General features: G+C 36.9%; 1 protein-coding gene across 2 annotated transcripts in view; it reads right to left on the bottom strand.

Moving 5' to 3' along the window:
- The window catches only part of LOC131951232 (zwei Ig domain protein zig-8), a 55,556-nt gene that overhangs the window by 4,045 nt on the left and 30,046 nt on the right, over nucleotides 1–21,465 (bottom strand). For both annotated transcript variants that reach the window (XM_059313572.1, XM_059313573.1), the window contains exons 2-6: nucleotides 4,583–4,707; nucleotides 3,903–4,122; nucleotides 3,263–3,283; nucleotides 1,978–2,167; nucleotides 1,250–1,362 (exon numbers count right to left, since the gene is read on the bottom strand). In XM_059313572.1, coding sequence (XP_059169555.1) covers nucleotides 1,250–1,362; nucleotides 1,978–2,167; nucleotides 3,263–3,283; nucleotides 3,903–4,122; nucleotides 4,583–4,707 — 669 coding nt within the window. The remainder of the gene's footprint in view (nucleotides 1–1,249; nucleotides 1,363–1,977; nucleotides 2,168–3,262; nucleotides 3,284–3,902; nucleotides 4,123–4,582; nucleotides 4,708–21,465) is intronic.

Here is a 21,465-nt window from a genome sequence, read left to right as displayed (position 1 = left end):
TTAGGATAACATTGGAGAACATTAAGGAAACCGGATAATGTTAAGATACTAGAGGAACACATAGGAAAACATTAGGGCAAATCGGATAACATTAGAATACTATTGGAAAACATTAAGACAAACGGATAACATAGGAAAACTTTAGGTAAACATTGAGGAAACCAGATAATGTTAGGATAGTAGAGGAAAACATGGGAAAACATTAGGACAAATCGGATAACATTAGGAAAACATTAAGGAAACCGGGTAGGTTAGGATAATAGAGGAACACATAGGAAAACATTAGGGCAAATCGGATAACATTGGGAAAACAGGGAATCGGGATAAAATTGGGACTGCATAGGATAATGTTACGAAATTTGGGAAAACCGGAAACATGGGATAAGCAGATAAAAAAAGTAGGACAATTTTTAAAATACAACTGGAAAGTAGGAAAAAATTTGGAAAAAAAGGAAAATATTAAGGAACTTGGGAACAAACTTGTGAAACGAAGAGTGGTCTGACTTTTACACAAAACACTGATTTAATATTTTATTTTTAAGTATTTACAAATACAATCTATATTTTGATTGTTGTAAACTATACAATGTAAATTTGTATTATAAATGGAACAAAAATCGATGAAACTACCTTGAACTAAAATAATTCAGGAAACACAATTCAACTCGTAGGAAGGAACTTGGGAACAAACTTGTGAAACGAAGAGTGGTCTGACTTTTACACAAAACACTGATTTAATATTTTATTTTTAAGTATTTACAAATACAATCTATATTTTGATTGTTGTAAACTATACAATGTAAATTTGTATTATAAATGGAACAAAAATCGATGAAACTACCTTGAACTAAAATAATTCAGGAAACACAATTCAACTCATACATTGCAGAAACAACCGATGAAAGAAAGTTTGTGGGTAGGCCTACATAGCACGCTGTTAGTTTTAAGACTTTGTATATCTTAGCAGTGCATTTAAAACAAAAATATTTTTGACATGTACAATCCGGCACCATAGCAGTTGAAAGAGAGCGAAAACTTTACACGTCTTGTTGTGAGTACTACCATTTATTTTTTTAAAGATTCTCTTGTTTCACTATCATCCTTTGAGTCCATTCAATGTTACCGTCATCAACAGTTTAATAATGATAGGTGGAGCCTTACCGAAGAGAACAGTGACCTTTATGCTGTCGATGTTGTTTAACGCCACTATCAGCAAGAGTTAAGTAAAGATAAGTAAATAGGACCTTACCGAAGAGAACAGTGACCTTTATGCTGTCGATGTAGTCTGCTGATGACCTACAGATGTAGGTCCCTGTGTCCGAGGATTGACTTCTGTCGATGAACAGCTCACTCACCAGGATACTGGATAGACAAACATTAGTTACAGACACGGTGTAGGGTGGACAGACAAACGTGAGTTACAGAAACTGTGTAGGGCACATGGGCAGTTTGGTTTTAAAACGCGCTCTGTATTCGTAGGTTAGTCATGTCTAAGTCAGTTTATTCGTAGGTCTGTAACTTCGTAGGTTCGTTAGTTGATAGGTCAGTTAGTACCTAGGTCAGTTCATTCGTAGGTCAATTAGTGCGTTGGTCTCTTAGTTCGTAGGCTAGTTAATTATTAGGTCACTTAGTTCACTGGTCACTTAGTACGTAGGTCAGCGAGTTAGTTCGTAGTTCGGGTAGTACGTAGGTCGGTTAATTCGTAGTCCAGCCACTGTGTAGGTCAGTTTATTCGTAGATCAGTTAGTTCGTAGGCCACTTAATCCGTACGTTGGTTGATTAGTTCATAGGTGGGTTAGCTAGTAAATCAGTTAATTCGTATGTTAGTACATATGTGACTTAATTTGTAGGTTAGTTTATAGGTCAGTTAACTTGTTTCAATAGTTAATCTATACTTTTAAGTTCGCTACTGTTCTTTGATTATCAGATCTCCTCGTCCTTCACCTAATTTTCGAAACGACCTTGAGACGACCTTACCCCTGTTCGACAAGGTTGTAGTTAGTGATGACGACATGCTTGTAGCTGGCGGGGTCAATCCGGTCACCGTCCTTGAACCAGCGGATGCTAAGGTCAATGCCCTCCTGGCTTGTGGCGTTACAGTAGAGGTGGATGGACTGGCCGCGCTCCACGTAGTTCTTGCCGGACACGATGATTGGGGGGCGGCTGACTGGGGATTGGTCAGTGATTGTGGAGGTCAGGGGTTGGATTGTAAAAGTCAATGATTGAGGATGTAAGAGTTTTGATTGTGAAAGTCAATGATTGAGGATGGATGACGGGGTGATTGTGTGACAAGGTCGATGATTGTGGATGTGAGAGCTTTGATTGTACAATTCAATTATTGAGGAAGGACGACTGGTAATTATTATGAAAGTGTGATTGATTGTGGACTAGATATTTTTTTATAGAAAGACAAGATCAATTAATGAGGAAGGGTGATTAGTGATTGTATGACAAGGTCAATGATTGGTTGCTAGGAGAGTTTTGATTGTAAGACAATGTAAATAATTGGTGATTAGAATGATAAGGATAAAATGAAAATAAAAAAAGTAGACAGATGACAGAGAATCGGAAAGACAGGACTGGCAGACAAACAGACAGAGAATCAGAAATAAAAGTAGATAGATGACAGATGATTGTAAGACAGTGATTTAATGATTGTAATTTAATGATTGTAATTGAAACACGAGATCAATGATTGGAGGGATATAGAATGGCGATTGTAAAATAATCAATGATGGTTGTAAATCAAATTCAATAGTTGGTGGATAGTAGATGAGTAAGACATTATATGAGTGGATAAATTGATTTTAGTGAGTATAAGGCCATAATGATCTTTACTGTGGAGATTTTAGTATTGTGAGACAATATCAACAGATTAGATAGCGTGATTTTAGTTGTTACAAGACTTGGCCCAACATAATCAAAAATTTTAAAGAGAAAATAAATCAGTAAAAATATGGCAAGCCTTTGTTTTAAGCATGATCAAAAGAATTTTTTACATTCAATTAAGGATATTTTGATTAATTAGATTTTAATCTGTCATCTTTTTTTTAAAATTAGCTGATTAATAAGCTAATTACAAGAAAAAATTTCCAGGAAAATGTCCGGCGATTCCAAATTGAAAAATATCTTGGAAACTGGAGAGAAGTTTTAAAATATTAATGAAATTCCTTCAAAAATTGGATTACTTTTTCATGTCGCAGATGTAGCATTTGTATATGAACACATTTTTTTTTACATGATAATGTTTTTAAAAGCTTACCTGGTTCAACTATCGGAGGCCCTGGGGAATAGAAAATTGTATTAAAAATTAAATGTAATAAACTGTAAAGGTAAATAATATCTTGTTTTTTATTTTTATAACGGATGCATTCAGTTTATTTAAAATGATTTTTTTAAAGATTTTTTTTTAATCTTCATGTTTGGAATTTGAAAAAAAATCATACAATTTAAACGCCCGATTTTTAAAAAAAACTTTAAAAATTGGAGACTTAAGGGAAGTTTAAAAGATGTTTATGTGTAATTTTTATTATAAAAACTAATTGGTAGGTCAAGGTAACGCTAATTTCTATTTTGAAGATATCTGCTACAAATTAATAAACGCGAATAAATGAACTCAAATAAAATAAACCGGGAGTGATCTCCCCTAAACTTTCTCGAATATTCTTATATGAAACAACAGGGGATGGCAACTCGGGATATAGACATGATTTTTAATCCATTTTAAATACTTAAACTTTTTAAAATAGAATAAAATCTCATAGAAAAAAGAGTTGCACACCAAGTGAAATCAAATTAGAGACGGACAGTGAAACAGAAAGACAAGAGGACAGACAGTCAAACAGACAGACACATACACATTTCATCAAGGCCAACCACTCAACATAGGGGAAACAACTTACCCGTCACATTTAACGTGACATTTCTAATGAGAGGGACCACGTCTGATATTTTACATTCGTAGACTCCGCTGTGCTCTGGTTTCACTTTTTTAATCTCCAGGTTCCACTCCGTCACTTCCGGAGTGATCTCATTGTACTGAATGTTCAAATTTGGGTCCTTCACCCACAGAAAACCGCCCACCGACAGGAAGTGGGTGTCTCCCATACGACGCCATGTCACCTAGGTACGGAGCAGAAAAAAAAATATTTGTATTTACCACTTGAAATATGTACTGCATTATGCTTACACGATAAATATACATGAACAACATAAATTAAATTGTATACAGCACTGGAGTTTTCTCCTAGAACTTCTCTGAAAGTTTTGGGACATTAACATTCAAGTACATATTAAACTGAAGGAATTCACACACAGAGCATTTTTTGTTTCAAGTAGATTGGGACACCAGTATTTTTAAGAACGCTAGCAAGGCGAGCGACACTAAGGGCCCCAACAAGAGCTGTAGAAAGACACTCTAGCGGCTCAACGAACTCAACACGGCCATGCTTTAGAAATACTAGACCTTGTAAGCTAAGTTAAAATTGTCAATCTCTCTAGCGACTCTAAGGCTTCAACACGGCCCAGTTGTAGAAAGACTGGTAAGCTAAGTTAAAACTGTCAACCAATGTGGATCACTCACCTGCTTGGTGCCCAGGAAGTGCACGGCACAAGGCAGAACTGCCCGTCCACCTTCTCGGACTGTGACGTCAAGTAGGCGGGGCAGGAACACAGGCTCGGGGTAGGTAGGCTCCATGTAGTCTGATACTGTGGAGGACATGTAGAGGACATGTAGAGGACATGTAGAGGACATGTAGAGGACATGTAGAGGACATGTAGGGGACATGTAGGGGACATGTAGAGGACATGTAGGGGACATGTAGAGGACATGTAGGGGACATGTAGGGTACATGTAGAGGACATGTAGAGGACATGTAGAGGACATGTAGAGGACATGTAGAGGACATGTAGAGGACATGTAGAGGACATGTAGAGGACATTTGTGTTTAGCCTGATACTGTAGAGGACATGTAGAGGACATGTAGAGGACATGTAGAGGACATTTGTGTTTAGTTTGGTAGAGGACATTTGTGTTTAATCTTATACTGTAGCCAAACTATATCATCAGTTTAACAAGTAACCTTGGTACGCCTCCTGACCACTTGATAAAACAGCTACATCTTAACGTTTGTCAGTGAGCTATTCGGTCCATCCATCACGATGTAGCTGAGACACTAGAATCGAATTGTGTTTCGTACAAAACAAGGCAACAATATGACATTTTCTCATTTTAGTTGATGTATAGCTGTGATCTCACGTGAACAATGATGGCTGTATACGTAGGTCAAGGTCATCAATACATTGTGTTGTTAAACAAAAATACAAGCAGCCGTTGCTGAAGTGTTGGGACTACATCCAACAGTATTTTGAAACGTATTTCAACAAAAAATATTCAGCGGACCTGAGCGAGAGCCAACTGGGATTTAAGAAACGTTATCAGAAAATTTTTCATTTCAACATTCAATAAAAACGGTATTAAATTTCCGATGAAGTCTGAATTACTTTGATTTTTTATCAGATAGTTTAGCATGAAATTAATACTAAACGTTAATTAAGCTACTTCCTCAAATATAAATAGCCATTGCAAGACAAGACTGATAAATTGCATAAAGATTTTGTAGTACCTGGAAAATACACTAATACAATGTCAAGGCATATCACGTCAAGGTATATAGAATATGCATGTAATTATCTACATATACATATACACACACCTACACACATTACACATTACACATACACATACACATACACATACCTATACCTATACCTATACCTATACCTATACCTAAACCTATACCTATACATATACATACATACACACACACACACACACACACACACATATATATATATATATATATATATATATATATATATATATATATATATATATGTATATATATATATATATATATATATATATATATATACACACACACACATGATTGATTAGATCTTCACCAGAAGTAAAGAGAACGCTATCAATAAATCAGAAGTAGAGAAGCGAATTGTTCATTTTTTAAAGTCGAGGACCAGAGAGTGGAAACCATTTGAGATTACAAGTAGCGGGCATTGGGTTCAAGTTCCAGAACGAGGCTTCATGCAGACATATTGACCCAGAATAAAATATCTCCAGGATCTACCACACACATGATCTAAATTCATGACATACACATGTGCTAGGTCAAGCCCCTTTTGTCGTAGGTGCCGTTCTACAAATAATATGTTGCAGATACAAAGACACACATTCGTCCCACTGATCAGTGTTTTAATAGGTATATTAATATAGGAGACATAACATCGATTTTGTCGTTCCTCTTTTAGATCTGTAAATTAGAAAATAAAAGTGCATCGTCCCCCCCCCCCTCTCCCTTAACCGTCACAATTGTCATGTAAACTTCATGAATATTATAGCGGTTACACAAACAGAGCTTTATAATGGACGGGTCCCAACTAGTTCCCACTTTAAACATCTCCTGTATCGAAACCGATTTGTTAGACTGAATAGAGATTAAAAAATATTGCTGAGATCTGTGATTTGTATAAAAATAAATTTGATTAAAAGTACAATTTTCGTTGCCTTCAACATCTATTTAATCTTTAATTGTCTAAAATGGAAAAAAAAAAAAAAAGAGGAGAAAGGAAAAAAATAATGAACTGCTACGACAGTGCCCATATTCGCAGGGATCCAGTAAGGAAGACGCCCATGAATAAATAAATGATTTTCATTTTCAGAATGCGAATTCAAAGTTTGGTCTGGAGGAGGGAAAAAAATTGGCCACAAGAGGGAAGGGAAATTACTCCAGTCACCAGGAAATTGATGTAATAGGGAAAAGGGGAGGGTTTAATATAACACAATCATTCGCAATGGCAGATGGTTGAAAAATGGAACAGGTTTCTGCGTTAAATATTTCAAGCTTTAAAGCTAATCGAGAATATCAATTTGATGATGGCTTATTATCACAATATAAACATTGTAATGAGAAAAATTATACTAGCAGAAAAATGGTTAAAAGCGCGGTCCCGCAAGTGGTTAAACATTTAGTAAGGGTTTGAATAAGTTGAATAAGTGGATCTTCTCTTTGTTAAGCCAAGCAATAGTGGCAGAGATATTCTTGCTCAAAATGATTATGGACTGGCATTTTTTAGCGGCTTTTCCTAGTGAGTTGTACATTTAAAGGTTTGGTGGGTTGGAATAATTTATTAAATATGATTTTTATCTCATGTTTTGTTGAAAGCAATAGTGTCTTGTAATAGGACATAACGAAAGCAATAGTTGTCTAGTAAAAGGACAATATTAAAGCAAAAGCTGTCTTGTAAAAGGACATATTAAAGCAATGGTTGTCTTGTAATAGGAAATATTAAAGCAATGGTTGTCTTGTAATAGGACATATTAAAGCAATAGTTATAAGGTAAAAGGACATATTAAAGCAATAGTTGTCTTGTAATAGGACATATTGAAGCAATTGTGCCTAGTGATAGGACATATTAAAGCAATGGTTGTCTAGTAAGGCCATCATGCATATCATAGCACACTTGTATATCTTAGATATCAGATTATCAATTGGTCTATAACTCTAGTAGGACCATACAATATCTCTCTCTCTCTCTCTCTCTCTCTCTCTCTCTCTCTCTCTCTCTCTCTCTCTCTATATATATATATATATATATATATATCTATATATATATCTATCTATATATATATATACACATCAGATTATCAGATTATTATTATTATATATATATATATATATATATATATATATATATATATATATATATATATATATATATATATATATATATATATATATAGATCAGATTATCAGATTATAATTTGGATACTATTATAGCTTGACCGCCCAATTCTTCTATATACCCAAGTCGTCGTCAGACTGCCAGCCAATCTTTTTTTGTAAATGCTACAGGGAGGGGGAGGAGGATTGGTGGGGGGGGGGGGGGGGGGGGGCTATATTTCACAATGTTTTCAAACACGTCATACCCATGTTGCTACACGTCATTGTCACGTCATACCCATGTTGCTACACGTCATTGTCACGTCATACCCATGTTGCTACACGTCATTGTCACGCTGACGGCGACCTTTCCCCGATCACGTTCGTGATCCCAGTGCCAGAAATCTTACGTATGCGACGCCTCGTCTTTCACCCTGATTCTAGCGTGCACGTGCATAAGCCGGAAGTGCCCACCTTCCATTGTGCCAGGTAGCAGACGATGAATACACTTGTCGTCCCTCGGCGGGCCGGCCCTCGTGATGCCCCCGTCTAAAAATAGCCCCCCATCATGGCGGAGAAGAAGGGGAGACAAGGCTGATTGATATGATTCCGGTTCTCTATTTGACAACATTTTTTGCATGCGCGTGATTTGCACAATACTGGTCACACGCCCTACACCCCCCCCCCACGCCGAGCACACAGAACGCAGCGTTCCTTCCCCTCCCTCCCGAATGGTTCTACTCACCCCATTATTGTTGTCTGTGTTCTCGCTCTATCCCTCCCCTCCCCCTCTATCCACATTTGCTCTAAATTGTATCACTCGACTAGTCTATAGGGTTGTGTGGTAGCTCAATACTTGTTCTTAACCCGACAAAACCCTTTAATAACTCGCCTTAAACAACTTTCAATACCCGCCATAAACGCGTTTCGAAAATCCGCCCTAAACCCTTCTAAAACTCGCCCTGAACCCTTCTAAAACTCGCCCTAAACTCCTCACAAAATTCAAAAAACTTGACCAAAACCCGAGTTGAACTAGTCCAAAAACTTGACCAAAACCCACGTTAAACTAGTCCAAAAACTTGACCAAAACCCGTGTTGAACTAGTCCAAAAACTCGACCAAAACCCGCGTTGAACTAGTCCAAAAACTCGACCAAAACCCGCGTTGAACTAGTCCAAAAACCCGCCCTTAACACGTCCAATACCCGTAGAAAACCCTCCAAAAGCCCGGTCTCTGGATGAATTAAGTGCCTCCATGTAATTGCGCTTTTTAACTGTCTGTGTCTTTTATGTTCCTCCCCAATTTCGTCTCCCCTAGCGATCGTAGAACGCATCTTTGGCCTGTAGGAAATTTATAAAAGGGCGCGTTCAATTAGTGTAAACGTCTTCTTGTTATTGGAATTTCTGCAGTCCTGAATCCGACAAATGACCCGTTTTTTTTTTTGTGACCGATGGTTGAAGAATGTCTTACATGATTAATTAAATAACTAATTAATTATTTCGTTACCCTAGAGATAACGTAACTGATTAATTGATTTGTAGGTGGTCAATTACAAGTTTACACGAATTAATTTGGTCACAAATTTTGTTAAATAATTTGGGAAACATTTCTGATAGACTTTATGAAATATGTTTGGGCCCTTTGTTATTTTATCTATAGCAAAAAAAAAAAAAAAAAAAAAAAAAAAAGCCAGTCGAGCTGAAAAAATCTACCGAGATTTTGAGTACAGGCCTATTTACCGTACCAATATCTTGAACACCATATCCGCGGGGTACGTTTAAACTAAGAGAGTATAATAACCCTGATCCTCTGGCCCCATTCCTCCCCTCCCCTCCCTTCCCCACCCCACCCTTCTATCCTGATGGCCCAGTTTACGCCTGGGATAAGTTTCACCAACGGAGGGACAAAAACATTATCTCCTCCTTCATTCACGATTGTGATCTTATCGGAAATTCCCAATTTGTTCCCCGCGCACTTGAAGTGTTGATGGTCAGGGGGCTCTATTCAAAGAGAGGCTACTCTAGAAAATTGTCGCGTTATCAAGAGCATCGCAGTTATCCCGAAAGCTTGTTTTGTAAATGCTATCGTGATTTTAATAAAAGAATTTATTCAGGTCATGGTGATAGGGATTATTTTTTTTCCTCCCAGAAAATACTTGAAGCAGAAAAGCAATGCTACTAAGTACAGACACTTAGCTTGTTTGGAAAGAGTAATCTAGTTTTTTGAAGAAAGACTTGGTGAAGAGTTGGTATGGGACCACGATTAAGTTCACCGTTTGTAGCCTACTTTTTAGCTCTTCGACATCAAGTATATTGGAGATGTCTTCATTGGCTGGATGTTAACCGTAAGTTTGGTGTTCTTACGACTAAGCCAATAACACGTATACGATATTCATATTCGAATATTTGTACGGTGACTATTGAAGATTAAGGGAAAAAGTAAATTGGGATTAGCATTAAAATAATGTTGTCATCAACTCATACCAGTGGCGTAGGCAGGGGGGGGGGGGTTAGGGGGGGGTCATAACCCCCCCCCCATAGACCCCTCGGTATATAGAAAAAGTATGAGGGGGGTGTGCAAATCGAAAGTTTGAGGGGGGGGTGCAAATCGAAAGTTTGAGGGGGGGGGGGTGCAAATCGAAAGTTTGAGGGGGGGGGTGCAAATCGAAAGTGGGGGGGTGCAAATCGAAAGTTTGAGGGGGGGGGGGGTGCAAATCGAAAGTTTGTCCCCGGGTAAAAATTGGACCCCCCCCCCCCTTGAGACGATCCTGGCTACGCCACTGACTCATACATACATATATATATATATATATATATATATATATATATATATATATATATATATATATATATATATATATATATATATATATATATATATATATATATATATACATTAGAATATATATGTATGTATATAAGCCTCTTAACTTACGGGGTGAAAGGATCGACCTAGCGCCTATAAAAGTGTACCGAGTGACCTATAAATCTGCTGGGCAACAATCAAACTCTGACACGTCATTACGCTGGCCACAATCACCTTGACTGCTCCGGCCATTTCTCGCAGGCCAGTCTCTAACTGACCCTAGGACATTGTCCGTACTCTCCACCCGGCACCGACGTCACAATGAGGACATTTGTGGGACGAAGTGCTGTACTCTACTCACCAAATCGTTAGAGCATGTAGGTCAGTGGGTCAGGTATTGAAAGACAAAATTCCTACAAAACACATCGTGCTTGTCAATTAATCTAATGTGTCATAAATACGTGCGATGCGATCAATATTTAGCAATTACGTAATAACGACAATTTTCGAAATAATAAAAGAAAAATATATCAAATTTAAGAGCGGCAAAAAAAAAGTTTTTGCCTTATTGAATTTATATGATGATGTTCTTCTAAAAATCATATAAAAAATTAATTTGAATTTTTAAAATCCCGCTAAGCAGATTTGTGTTTTCCTATTGTTAGGGGACTTTGGTTTATACAATTTGTCTATGGAGCGGTGCAGTGTAGGGGGTTGTTTTTGTTTGGAGGCTGTTTCTTTAAGAAGATTGTTGTGTAATGGGACAGCTGCGCTTGTGGAATAATAGGACTATCCCATAATTTACATAAACATGAGGTAGCCTTTAGTCCTGATTTATATTTTGTTTTCAATTTGTTGAAGTGATGCAGGTATCACCAGACAGTGGTGATAGGCAGTGGTGACAAAATCAAGGTGTCTCCCCCCCCCCCCCCCCCCAACACACACCATCCCAGCAAGAGACGTTCTAAAACGTTAATACGAGTTATATCAAGTAAGATTTTCCTTATAAAGTGGAGCATTTTGATAACAATTTTGCTGGTCAGTCTCCCAGTGTGGTCAGCCCCTAACCCCAAACGTCTTGTATTGTGACAAAGGTGACACACAAAAATAGATATGTCTGTTAGATTTTATGTTGATTCAAAGTCCAAAGCTAGTTTCTTGGTGGTTTAACAATGTATTCAACCTTTTCGAACCTGACGGTCCATGGGGCAAGTAAAGTAGAGTTAGTCTGTTTCTTTGACCTCGGCGTGTGAAGGGACAGTGTGGTCAGCACTTTTCCCATTGCCGTATCACGTGGTTGTCTAAAAATCCACATTATGAGCTCCTCGTACCGGGTCACGTGATTTCAGGATACGTGCACGTGACTTTAGGATATTTTTATTCTTGTGTTAATCTCCGTGAAATGGGGCAACACAATCCAATAAAAACACAACACCGCGTTCAACTTCATCATACATATTTTAGCTCCATGGGTATTGAGTTCACTTTATAGTACGCCTTAGAAAACAAAATAACGGCCGATATCTCGGCATCCAACTGAGAAATGTTTCCCCAACACCCAAACAAGAACGACAACTGAGAAGTGGTTCCATCCCCAGGCAGGGGCGACAACTCGATCCGGTGATGACAGATCGCCAAGACAAAAATCTTGGCAGATTTCAACAGCGCTGAAGGTTAACTGATCCTAGATAAACAAAGGCTATTGAAAAAAGAATATTGGCTGACAGTACAACGGCTATATACACGGCTAGCGGCCTGTGCTAAATACACGGCTGACGTGTCAGTAGCAGTTTTTGGTTACGCGAATCCAGTGTTACGGTCTAGCCAACTGCATGCTGTAAACATTCATTAGCCGCAGTGTTTTTTGTCACCCCCGGGCCGTGTACCTAAACCACCCCGGGAACAAAACCCAATTATATCATAAAACCTGCATTTTTTAAAAATTATTTAAGTAGAAGAATTAAAGGAGATACAAGAGAAAAAAAAAGAAATCCCGAAAGAAAAAGAGATTTGTGTACAAAAACTACAGCCAACAGGATCCATGCACTTTAAATCATGTTTATGTTAAAGCATAAAAAAGCATATTGGTAATGTAGGGGAACTGAACTCATGCACAATGCACTTGCTGTTATGTAAATTTAAAAATAAATGCTGGATAGCTTATCAATACATATTTTAATTTTTTATTAGTTATAATTTTTTTATAATTTTCAAATAATTTGATGCATATAATGATGGAATTTGATAATTTCCCATTGGACCTAAAAATCTCTTCCATGTTACCTTATTGAACTTCACAAGTAAAAAATAGAAAGCTGTAACGACGTTATGAGACGCAAAGCAGTCATTTAGCAATCAAGGAAGGACTGAGAAATAAATATTCTACAACAGCTAATTACCTAATTACATATAAGTTATAATCAATAACATAACAGTTAACTTGTTAACTACACAGAGAAGTTTTGAGTGCATATTATGGTCATGCATTAAACAGATACTCACACTGTTTCTTAAGAAAATGCACGGAGTTTACAAATTTAGCTATAGTTATGTTGGCGAATCAGAAGTCCAGTAAAAAACAACAACTGACCTCTTCACATTCCCTACACGTTAGAAATATGTTGTAGTTGTAGGGTAGCACATAATCCGCGTGTCTCTAAGTACTCACACACTGTGCTGCGGACAGACACACCTCACATACACCAGTGAACATTTGGGCTAACACGGCAACGCCCCTGTGTTTGTTTACCTACACAACACAACATAAAGTTTCTGCATGATGAAAATCTCTGGCTCTCCTAAAACATCTTGCTTCCGGCACATGTTTCTCGACGTTATTCTAACAACCAAACATCTAATTAAAAAGTACATTGCTATGTGCTGTTGGTGCAAATAAAAACAAAAACTAGCATATGGTCTCTCTCTTCTGTATACATAATGTCATGTTTTTTTTAAGATATAGAGCGAGGCATGGCTTGCAGTCAAAAGTTTTGGCCAAGATCTATAAGCTCTTCAGCTTGCAAGTCTGACTCTGATAAAGACACGAGAGGATAGAGAGGCTAACACTGGGGAAACAAGTTGTGAACTGACGGGATGGATTTTCCCATCACAAAAAGGTTTGTGCTTATAACAATATCCTCATTCTTTTAACAGTCACAGGCGGAACCGTTAGTGGTTGAACACGTTTAAAACGAATAATTGAACTAATAAAAGCTAACCATAGGACAAAGATCAAGTAATTTCAAACTAGATTTCAAGTAATTTCACAGTCATCTCAAACTATGTCTTAAGTCATTTCAAACTAGGTTTCGGGTCATTTCAAACTAGGTTTCAAGTCACTTCAAAGTTATTTCGAACTAGGTCTCAAATCATTTCATAGTCATCTCAAACTAGGTCTCAAGTAATTTCAAAGCAATTTCAAACTAGATTTCAAGTAATTTCACAGTCATCTCAAACTATGTCTTAAGTCATTTCAAACTAGGTTTCGGGTAATTTCAAACTAGGTTTCAAGTCACTTCAAAGTTATTTCGAACTAGGTCTCAAATCATTTCATAGTCATCTCAAACTAGGTCTCAAGTAATTTCAAAGCAATTTCAAACTAGATTTCAAGTAATTTCACAGTCATCTCAAACTATGTCTTAAGTCATTTCAAACTAGGTTTCGGGTCATTTCAAACTAGGTTTCAAGTCACTTCAAAGTTATTTCGAACTAGGTCTCAAATCATTTCATAGTCATCTCAAACTAGGTCTCAAGTAATTTCAAAGCAATTTCAAACTAGATTTCAAGTAATTTCACAGTCATCTCAAACTATGTCTTAAGTAATTTCAAACTAGGTTTCGGGTCATTTCAAACTAGGTTTCAAGTCACTTCAAAGTTATTTCGAACTAGGTCTCAAATCATTTCATAGTCATCTCAAACTAGGTCTCAAGTAATTTCAAAGCAATTTCAAACTAGATTTCAAGTAATTTCACAGTCATCTCAAACTATGTCTTAAGTCATTTCAAACTAGGTTTCGGGTCATTTCAAACTAGGTTTCAAGTCACTTCAAAGTTATTTCGAACTAGGTCTCAAATCATTTCATAGTCATCTCAAACTAGGTCTCAAGTAATTTCAAAGTAATTTCAAACTAGGTCTCAAGTAATTTCAAAGTCATTTTAAACTTGGTCTCTAGAGAATTAAAACAACCTAATTATTGAAATACACATATTTAATTATTCATAGCATGTTTTTCTACTTATACTTCATCTGTATGTTTGTTCAATTTATTCCCCCCCCCCCCCCCCCCGACTCCCCCAACTAACTAGGAACGCATTTTAATTTGGAAAACGCTAGTTACTTACTGTTTGTGTTATATAGACACTGATAAGATGTCATTGTTATGCGAAATTTTTTCTAAGATATTGCCAGTTCAATGTCTGTTTTCGCTCATGATAAATGTATTTTGAAAAATAAATCATACCTCAGTTAAAAGTTAAACACATTTTTTTAAAATTTTGTTTTTCAGAAACAACTCTGGAAAATCTGAGAAAAAAAGTTATTTTTTAACCGCCTTAATTATGACAGGAGGGAAAAATTCGTCTTCATCGCTTCCCCATTAGGGCAGTAGCGAGGGGGGGGGTCGCAGTTACAGGGTGTAGGGGAGCTTTCACTGTATTGGTTTCGTCATCAATCTACACCTTAACACACACTGCACCGTGCGCATCCACGCACTGCGAACTGCACCGTGCGCATCCACGCACTGCGCATTTAATTCCCTTCACGCTTTTCACAGCGGTTACATTTTAAAAATAATACGTTTCACTTTTTTTTCACCTCATGTTTAGCTATGTAATTTTATCTCGGGTTTTCTCCCTTTCTAGGCGAGGATTATTCTCTCCCTTGTTATTACGTTAAATGGTAAATTTGATAACATGAAAGAGAATTATGGAAACTGTGTGCGAGTTTCGAGCTAAAGGAAGACAATCCGTGTCGATTAAATGAAATGGTAACTGCCAATTGAGCTGTTATCAGCCGGGGTCAAGGTCATTGTGGAATAATTCGGCAGCGGAATAAATTATCGGAGCTGTCGCGCTGTGCCGTCTGGCAGAAATCTGGCCGGGCTAAAAACTAAAGCGCTATTGATTGGTCGAAATTAATACAATCAAGATATACATTTAAAAAAAAAGTTATCGCCTTAGCATGAAATTATAGAAGATAGCTTATTAAGTCAACATAATTGCCATAAATATTACAAGGCTATAGAATAAAAGACACATTTTCAGCATATTTATGTTTTGATAATTAATTCAAGATGTACTTAAGGTTTATCATAGATTCGACATATTTAAGGAGGCAAAAAAAAATCAACAAGAGTAAAAAAAAATCACTTAAAGCTAAAAGTTGCCGAATAATGAGTAGTTTTGTAAAACCCTGTAAAATAAAGGGTGTTCTTTCATTAAAAACCCCACCAAATTCTTGCTATGGAGTGCTAAAGTTGTTTCATATGCCCATGCACACAACATTTTTGTATATCACGGCGGCAAAAACCTTTTGCCTAAACACAACTCTTTCTGTAAACACCAATACAACACTAAAGGAAAGATATTTCTGTTAGAAAAGTTTAAAACACAATTGAGCATATTTCCCATATATAACATACACATTAAGTGCAAATAACTATTAAATAACTAATAAATAACTATTAATTAGTACACATCTCTTATAGAATTTACCAACCAACCAATCAACCCGTTTTTTTACTATCGTCATTTTTCTAGCGAAGTTCAAGCTAAAGTAATAAAAAACACACTTTGTTAATGTTGTTTTGATATGTGTCTTATGATAGTTTGATTTTAAATTAGAACATCTCCACTCTTTAGATCAGTGGTTTTTAACCTGGGTTCGATAGAGCCCCAGGGGTTCGGTGAGTCAGTCTCCGGGGTTCAACGTTGTTGATACATACCCGACTCATGATTCACGATTTTGTCAGTGCGTACGATAGAACTGAAGGGTTCGTTGAATGCGCATATGGAATGGTGTGGTTCGGTGAATGCACATATGGAATGGTGTGGTTCGTAACCTCCAAAAAGGTTAAGAACCACAGGTCTAGGCCGAGACGTCTTAAGATTTTATTTCTTATCTCCGGATTTATTTTCTTCCTTAACTTATTCGGAGTTTCTTTCAACCTCAAAAATAAGATTTATACTCTCGTAGCCAAAGAAATATATAAGTATGCAATAAAAAGAGATGGGTCTACAAGTCTACACGAGAATACATTCTTGGCCTTCACGTCCGCTCCTGTATGTATTTTAACGTCATCATGACGTGTGCATTCATCATACAGCAGTGACGTCATCACACAGTTGTAAAAAATGTAAACTTTGACTCTATTGATGGAGACTGTTCATTTTCAAAAGACGGGGTGGGGTGGGGGAGGGGGGTGGATGGCCGGTGCAATTATCAAAAGTGTAAACATCGTCTTCGTCCTTGGGCTTGACCTTGTCCATCCACGCTGGTTTAGAAACTCACACGAACGGAAACCATTCAATCAGGAGCGATATTAATTTACTAGTAAAATAGATTATTGGCGTCCGTTTAAAAATCAAAGCCTAGAAATAATTTAAAAAAATATAAAATGTTGGATTCGACATGGAAATCATGAACCTGATACTAAAATCCAGAGGCGTAGCGAGGGGGGTGCGGGGGGTGCGGACCGCACCGGGTGACACCATTTAGGGGGGTGACACCAAGGCAAAAAAATAGCAAAATATATAGAAAAAAAGTTGGGGGGGTCGCAAATCGAAAGTTTGAGGGGGGGGGGGGGGGGTTCAAATCGAAAGTCTGAGAGGGGGGGGGGGTGTAAATCGAAAGTTTGAGGGGGGGGGATGCAAATCGAAAATTTGAAAGTTTGTCCCCGGGAAGGGTCACTACGCCCATGGGGTGGGGGGTGACACCCATTAAGTGCCGCACCGGGTGACACCCGACCTCGCAACGCCACTGCTAAAATCCAAAGATAAACTACTCACTAACTAACCCAAAACGCAACGATTATTAATACTCGTCGTCTCCCTATTTCAGTATCAAATGAAAAACCACAGAAATGAAAAGATAGTGCTACAAAAACCTTATTAATGATAATCCAAATAGAAAAAAAAATCGTATTCATGTCGTACATCAGAAATCATTTTCACTACGCACATAAATCATGTCAACCAGTTCATTTTTTAAACCTTCGTAAATAGATTCGATACGCTGGACGTGTAATTACATTTTAACTATCCAAAGTCAACGAAAATCTATGAATGGGCTGTTCTAGCCTTGTGTCGGCCACTGCTTCGACTAGTACAGCTAGGCACATAGGTGGTGGGGGATGACAGTGGTGGAATGGGCCAGATAAAATGTACGCTGGTTCACAAAACAATATGGCTGATCGGTAATTCCAGTGTGCAGATATTGGCTGACTTATAAGTCTGTTGGCAATCCAAACATGTTTGATGTTTGATGTCGTCAAACATAACCACGGTGAATACCTACATACAGAAACACAGACACATACACAGAAACACACACAAACATATATATATACTAGGCATGCTGCCCAGCTTCGCTTAGGCTTTCGAAAACATTGAGAATTTGAATGCTTAATTAATTCGCCCGAAGGTCGGTCTACGACCTCAAGAGTTATGAAGAGGTTCCTCCGTGGACATTTTTTTTCGATTTATAGCTCATATAAGGTACCGGTCAGTCGAGGTCAGTTTTGACCCCCACATCGTAGACTTTTCGGCCAACCGGCCCCCGTGTTCTGTCGCACCAAGGCAAGATCATGCCAAATTTGAAGCGCCTGCGGCGCCGGGAAGTGCCCTATCGGACACCCGACAATCTAGATCTAGAGCTAGATTCCTAAAAGAATTTTTTTTTTAAGTTTAGCCCGAGCATAATAAAAAAGAATACATTAACCAAGCTGACTTGCTGTGTCTCGAACCCGCACCACCTGCGTGGTTTAATGTACACTAACATCTCCGCTATTTAGGCACCTTATAAAATACGGAGAATGAAAGACGTATTTTAAAATCTTAACTTACGCGAATATGCCTATTCTTTCAAATTAATTTTTTATCCCAAATTAGCCAGTTCATAACAAAGATTTTGTATAAAATAAATAAGTCTTGAAATAGTTTAGTCCTAATATAGAAATTTATTTTTGGAATTGATTTTAGAGAAGTTAGAGTCTAAATCTAGATCTTAGCGTCTACGTCTAGATCTAGTTATTGCGTAGATTTAGATTTAGATTTAGTCTAGATCTAGAATCTCTAGATCTAGAATCCAAATACATAAAATAAATTTTATGAGTTTAGGCCGGAAAAATTGTATTGTATACATTTCATAGTGTACGTAGATCTAAATCAAATTTGAATGAAATAGTTCATTTCTTTTCATTCTAAACACGGCAGATGACGTCATTAGTTAATGTATAAGCAATAGTGACGTCACAGTTTTATGCGTTCTTTTTCACATATATTAATGCTTTTCCGGTTGCATAAATAATACTGTTTCTCTATATTCGAATACGCCTTTATTTTTTATTTTTCTTCTTTAAATAATTTTGTGGTTATACATTTAAAACATCTAACATATTTTTTTCAACAAAAGTCCGTAAAAAGTTCTCGATATATCGCTGCCGATTCTGACGTGATGTCCGGCGAAAATTTTTTGCGGACAGAGAAAGAGAGAGAGAGAGAGATGTGCGAACGTGGGGATTTATATATTAGGATATATATATATATATATATATATATATATATATATATATATATATATATATATATTTACGTATATATGTGTATAAAATTATATTGTAACTGCTTTTGTGTATCAAGGAATCATTAATAAAGCAACCCTTACTCATGTGAACAAATACAAAGCCAGCTATTCTTAAACAACCCTATAGAAAAACCTGTCTACATAAAACAAAAGAAACAACATCCAATAGTAAACATCAATGATGTTGTTATGTATTTGTGTGTTGTATTAAATACATTTAAATAGAGTAGTTTCGTTGGTTGAAGGTCGAGACGTGTCTTCTAAGTATAACAATTTTTTTAGGCCTCTCAGATGAAAATATCGAATGTTCACTGGAGCAAAGTTAGTCCCTCTCATGACCCTAGCTTGTAGACTTGTATCCACTCCCTATCCACGTGGATTGAGTTATCCACATCTCATCTGTCTGGAGTTGGAAATCTCCCATTGATCTAAGCTTCCCTCCCCTGGAATTGTCGTCTTGTTTCGTTTCTTTTCTGGAAACTTGTTCACCATTTTAATCTTGTCTAGACCCCGAGTTAAGATTTTTTTTTTACTTCCCTTCAAGTACTGTGAGGGTTTTTATTCTTCAGTGCAGGATTGTGGCAGGAAAAAGAAGGCGGTTCTAGCTTAAGTTTTAGGACTTTTTTTTTGGTTGGCTTCGTCCCATGAGGATCTGGCCAGATAATGCAGTTGTGCAGTTAAAACAAAATATGTTTTTAAAAGCGGGAACTCGGGGGGAAATTTTTCCGCACAACTGAACACGTGACCACAACATCTGATGATCCATAACATCGATACGGGGGTCACATTGGTACAATCGGGTAAATATACAAATAATTAACTTTAAAATATTTTTTTAATTGTATCGAGGGTTTTGTATAGAAATTCAAACGTACACACACAGCACACACACACAAACACGCATACACACACACCCACAAACACACACACACACACACATATATATATATATATATATATATATATATATATATATATTTATAATAATAGTAAAAAAGATATGATAGAATGTAACATGCCATTATCTGATTAATATTATTGCCCTGCCCACAATATTACCACTTTATTAGGCAAAACCCTTTCTCAACTTCAACGAAATACCTGCAATTTGTTGGTTACAATGCCCTTTAACCTAAGCCTGTGTACGATAAAACAAGCAGCTATGGTTATTTATTTATTTCCGTTCCATGGTCGCAAGTACCACGGTATTGCGGGCTATTTTCTCCCACTTGGCACGTCCACAGTAACGACAACTCCCCCGCCAAATTGATCAGGGGTGACAACTCCCGTCTCCCACGGAATGCGTAAGCGCTGTGTTTAAAAAATAATCGGTGGCTTCCCTTCACCACCAAGACGTGTTGCTCTCCAAAAACAAAGCGTCATGCATTTTTTCTCAGCCCTCGCGTCACATCTGCTACAGATAAACTCCCGCGCTTTCCCCGATGGTCCCACTTCCTACTGCTGAGGACTGAGGGGAAAAATTGTTTCAAATGTTTAGATCTGTCTATTGTTTATGCTGTAACCCTTTGCTTGTATCATATGTATCGGCTAAATGGCATCCCATCCTACATACAACACCATGCATGTATATATATATATATATGTATATATATATATATATAAATATATATATATATATATATATATATATATACATATATATATATATATATATATATATATATATATATATATACATATATATGTACATAGCCTATATTGTATATATATATATATATATATATATATATATATATATATATATATATATATATATATATATATATATATATATGCATGGTTATTTAGCTGTGTTTGTTGCGATCGCAATGATGTGAACTCCGAAATAGCATGAAGCCATACAGCTGTCCTAGGGGTCTTGTCTTTGAATTAGCCATTTAGCCATTAGCCAATGAAACGTAAATTGCAGCTGAAAGAATTAATTATTTAATTCATGCAGCTTTATATAGGAGGGGAAATAGCATTTTTTTTTACCCCAGGGTCTCAAAAATATCGTAGGCAGATTTTTTTCGTATCTTTTTTTGTGAAAACAAAAACCATGTTCGTATTTTTTATAGTAACCCTATATTGAATCACCCGGTTGTAAGATTTAATAAATGTTG

The sequence above is a fragment of the Physella acuta genome, unplaced genomic scaffold (assembly GCF_028476545.2).
Source record: "Physella acuta isolate Inbredline_101_S28 unplaced genomic scaffold, ASM2847654v3 ptg000805l, whole genome shotgun sequence".
Lineage (NCBI taxonomy): Eukaryota > Metazoa > Mollusca > Gastropoda > Physidae > Physella > Physella acuta.
The sequence above is the reverse complement of the archived record's forward strand: the minus strand, read 5'-3'. Positions and strand labels throughout refer to the sequence as shown.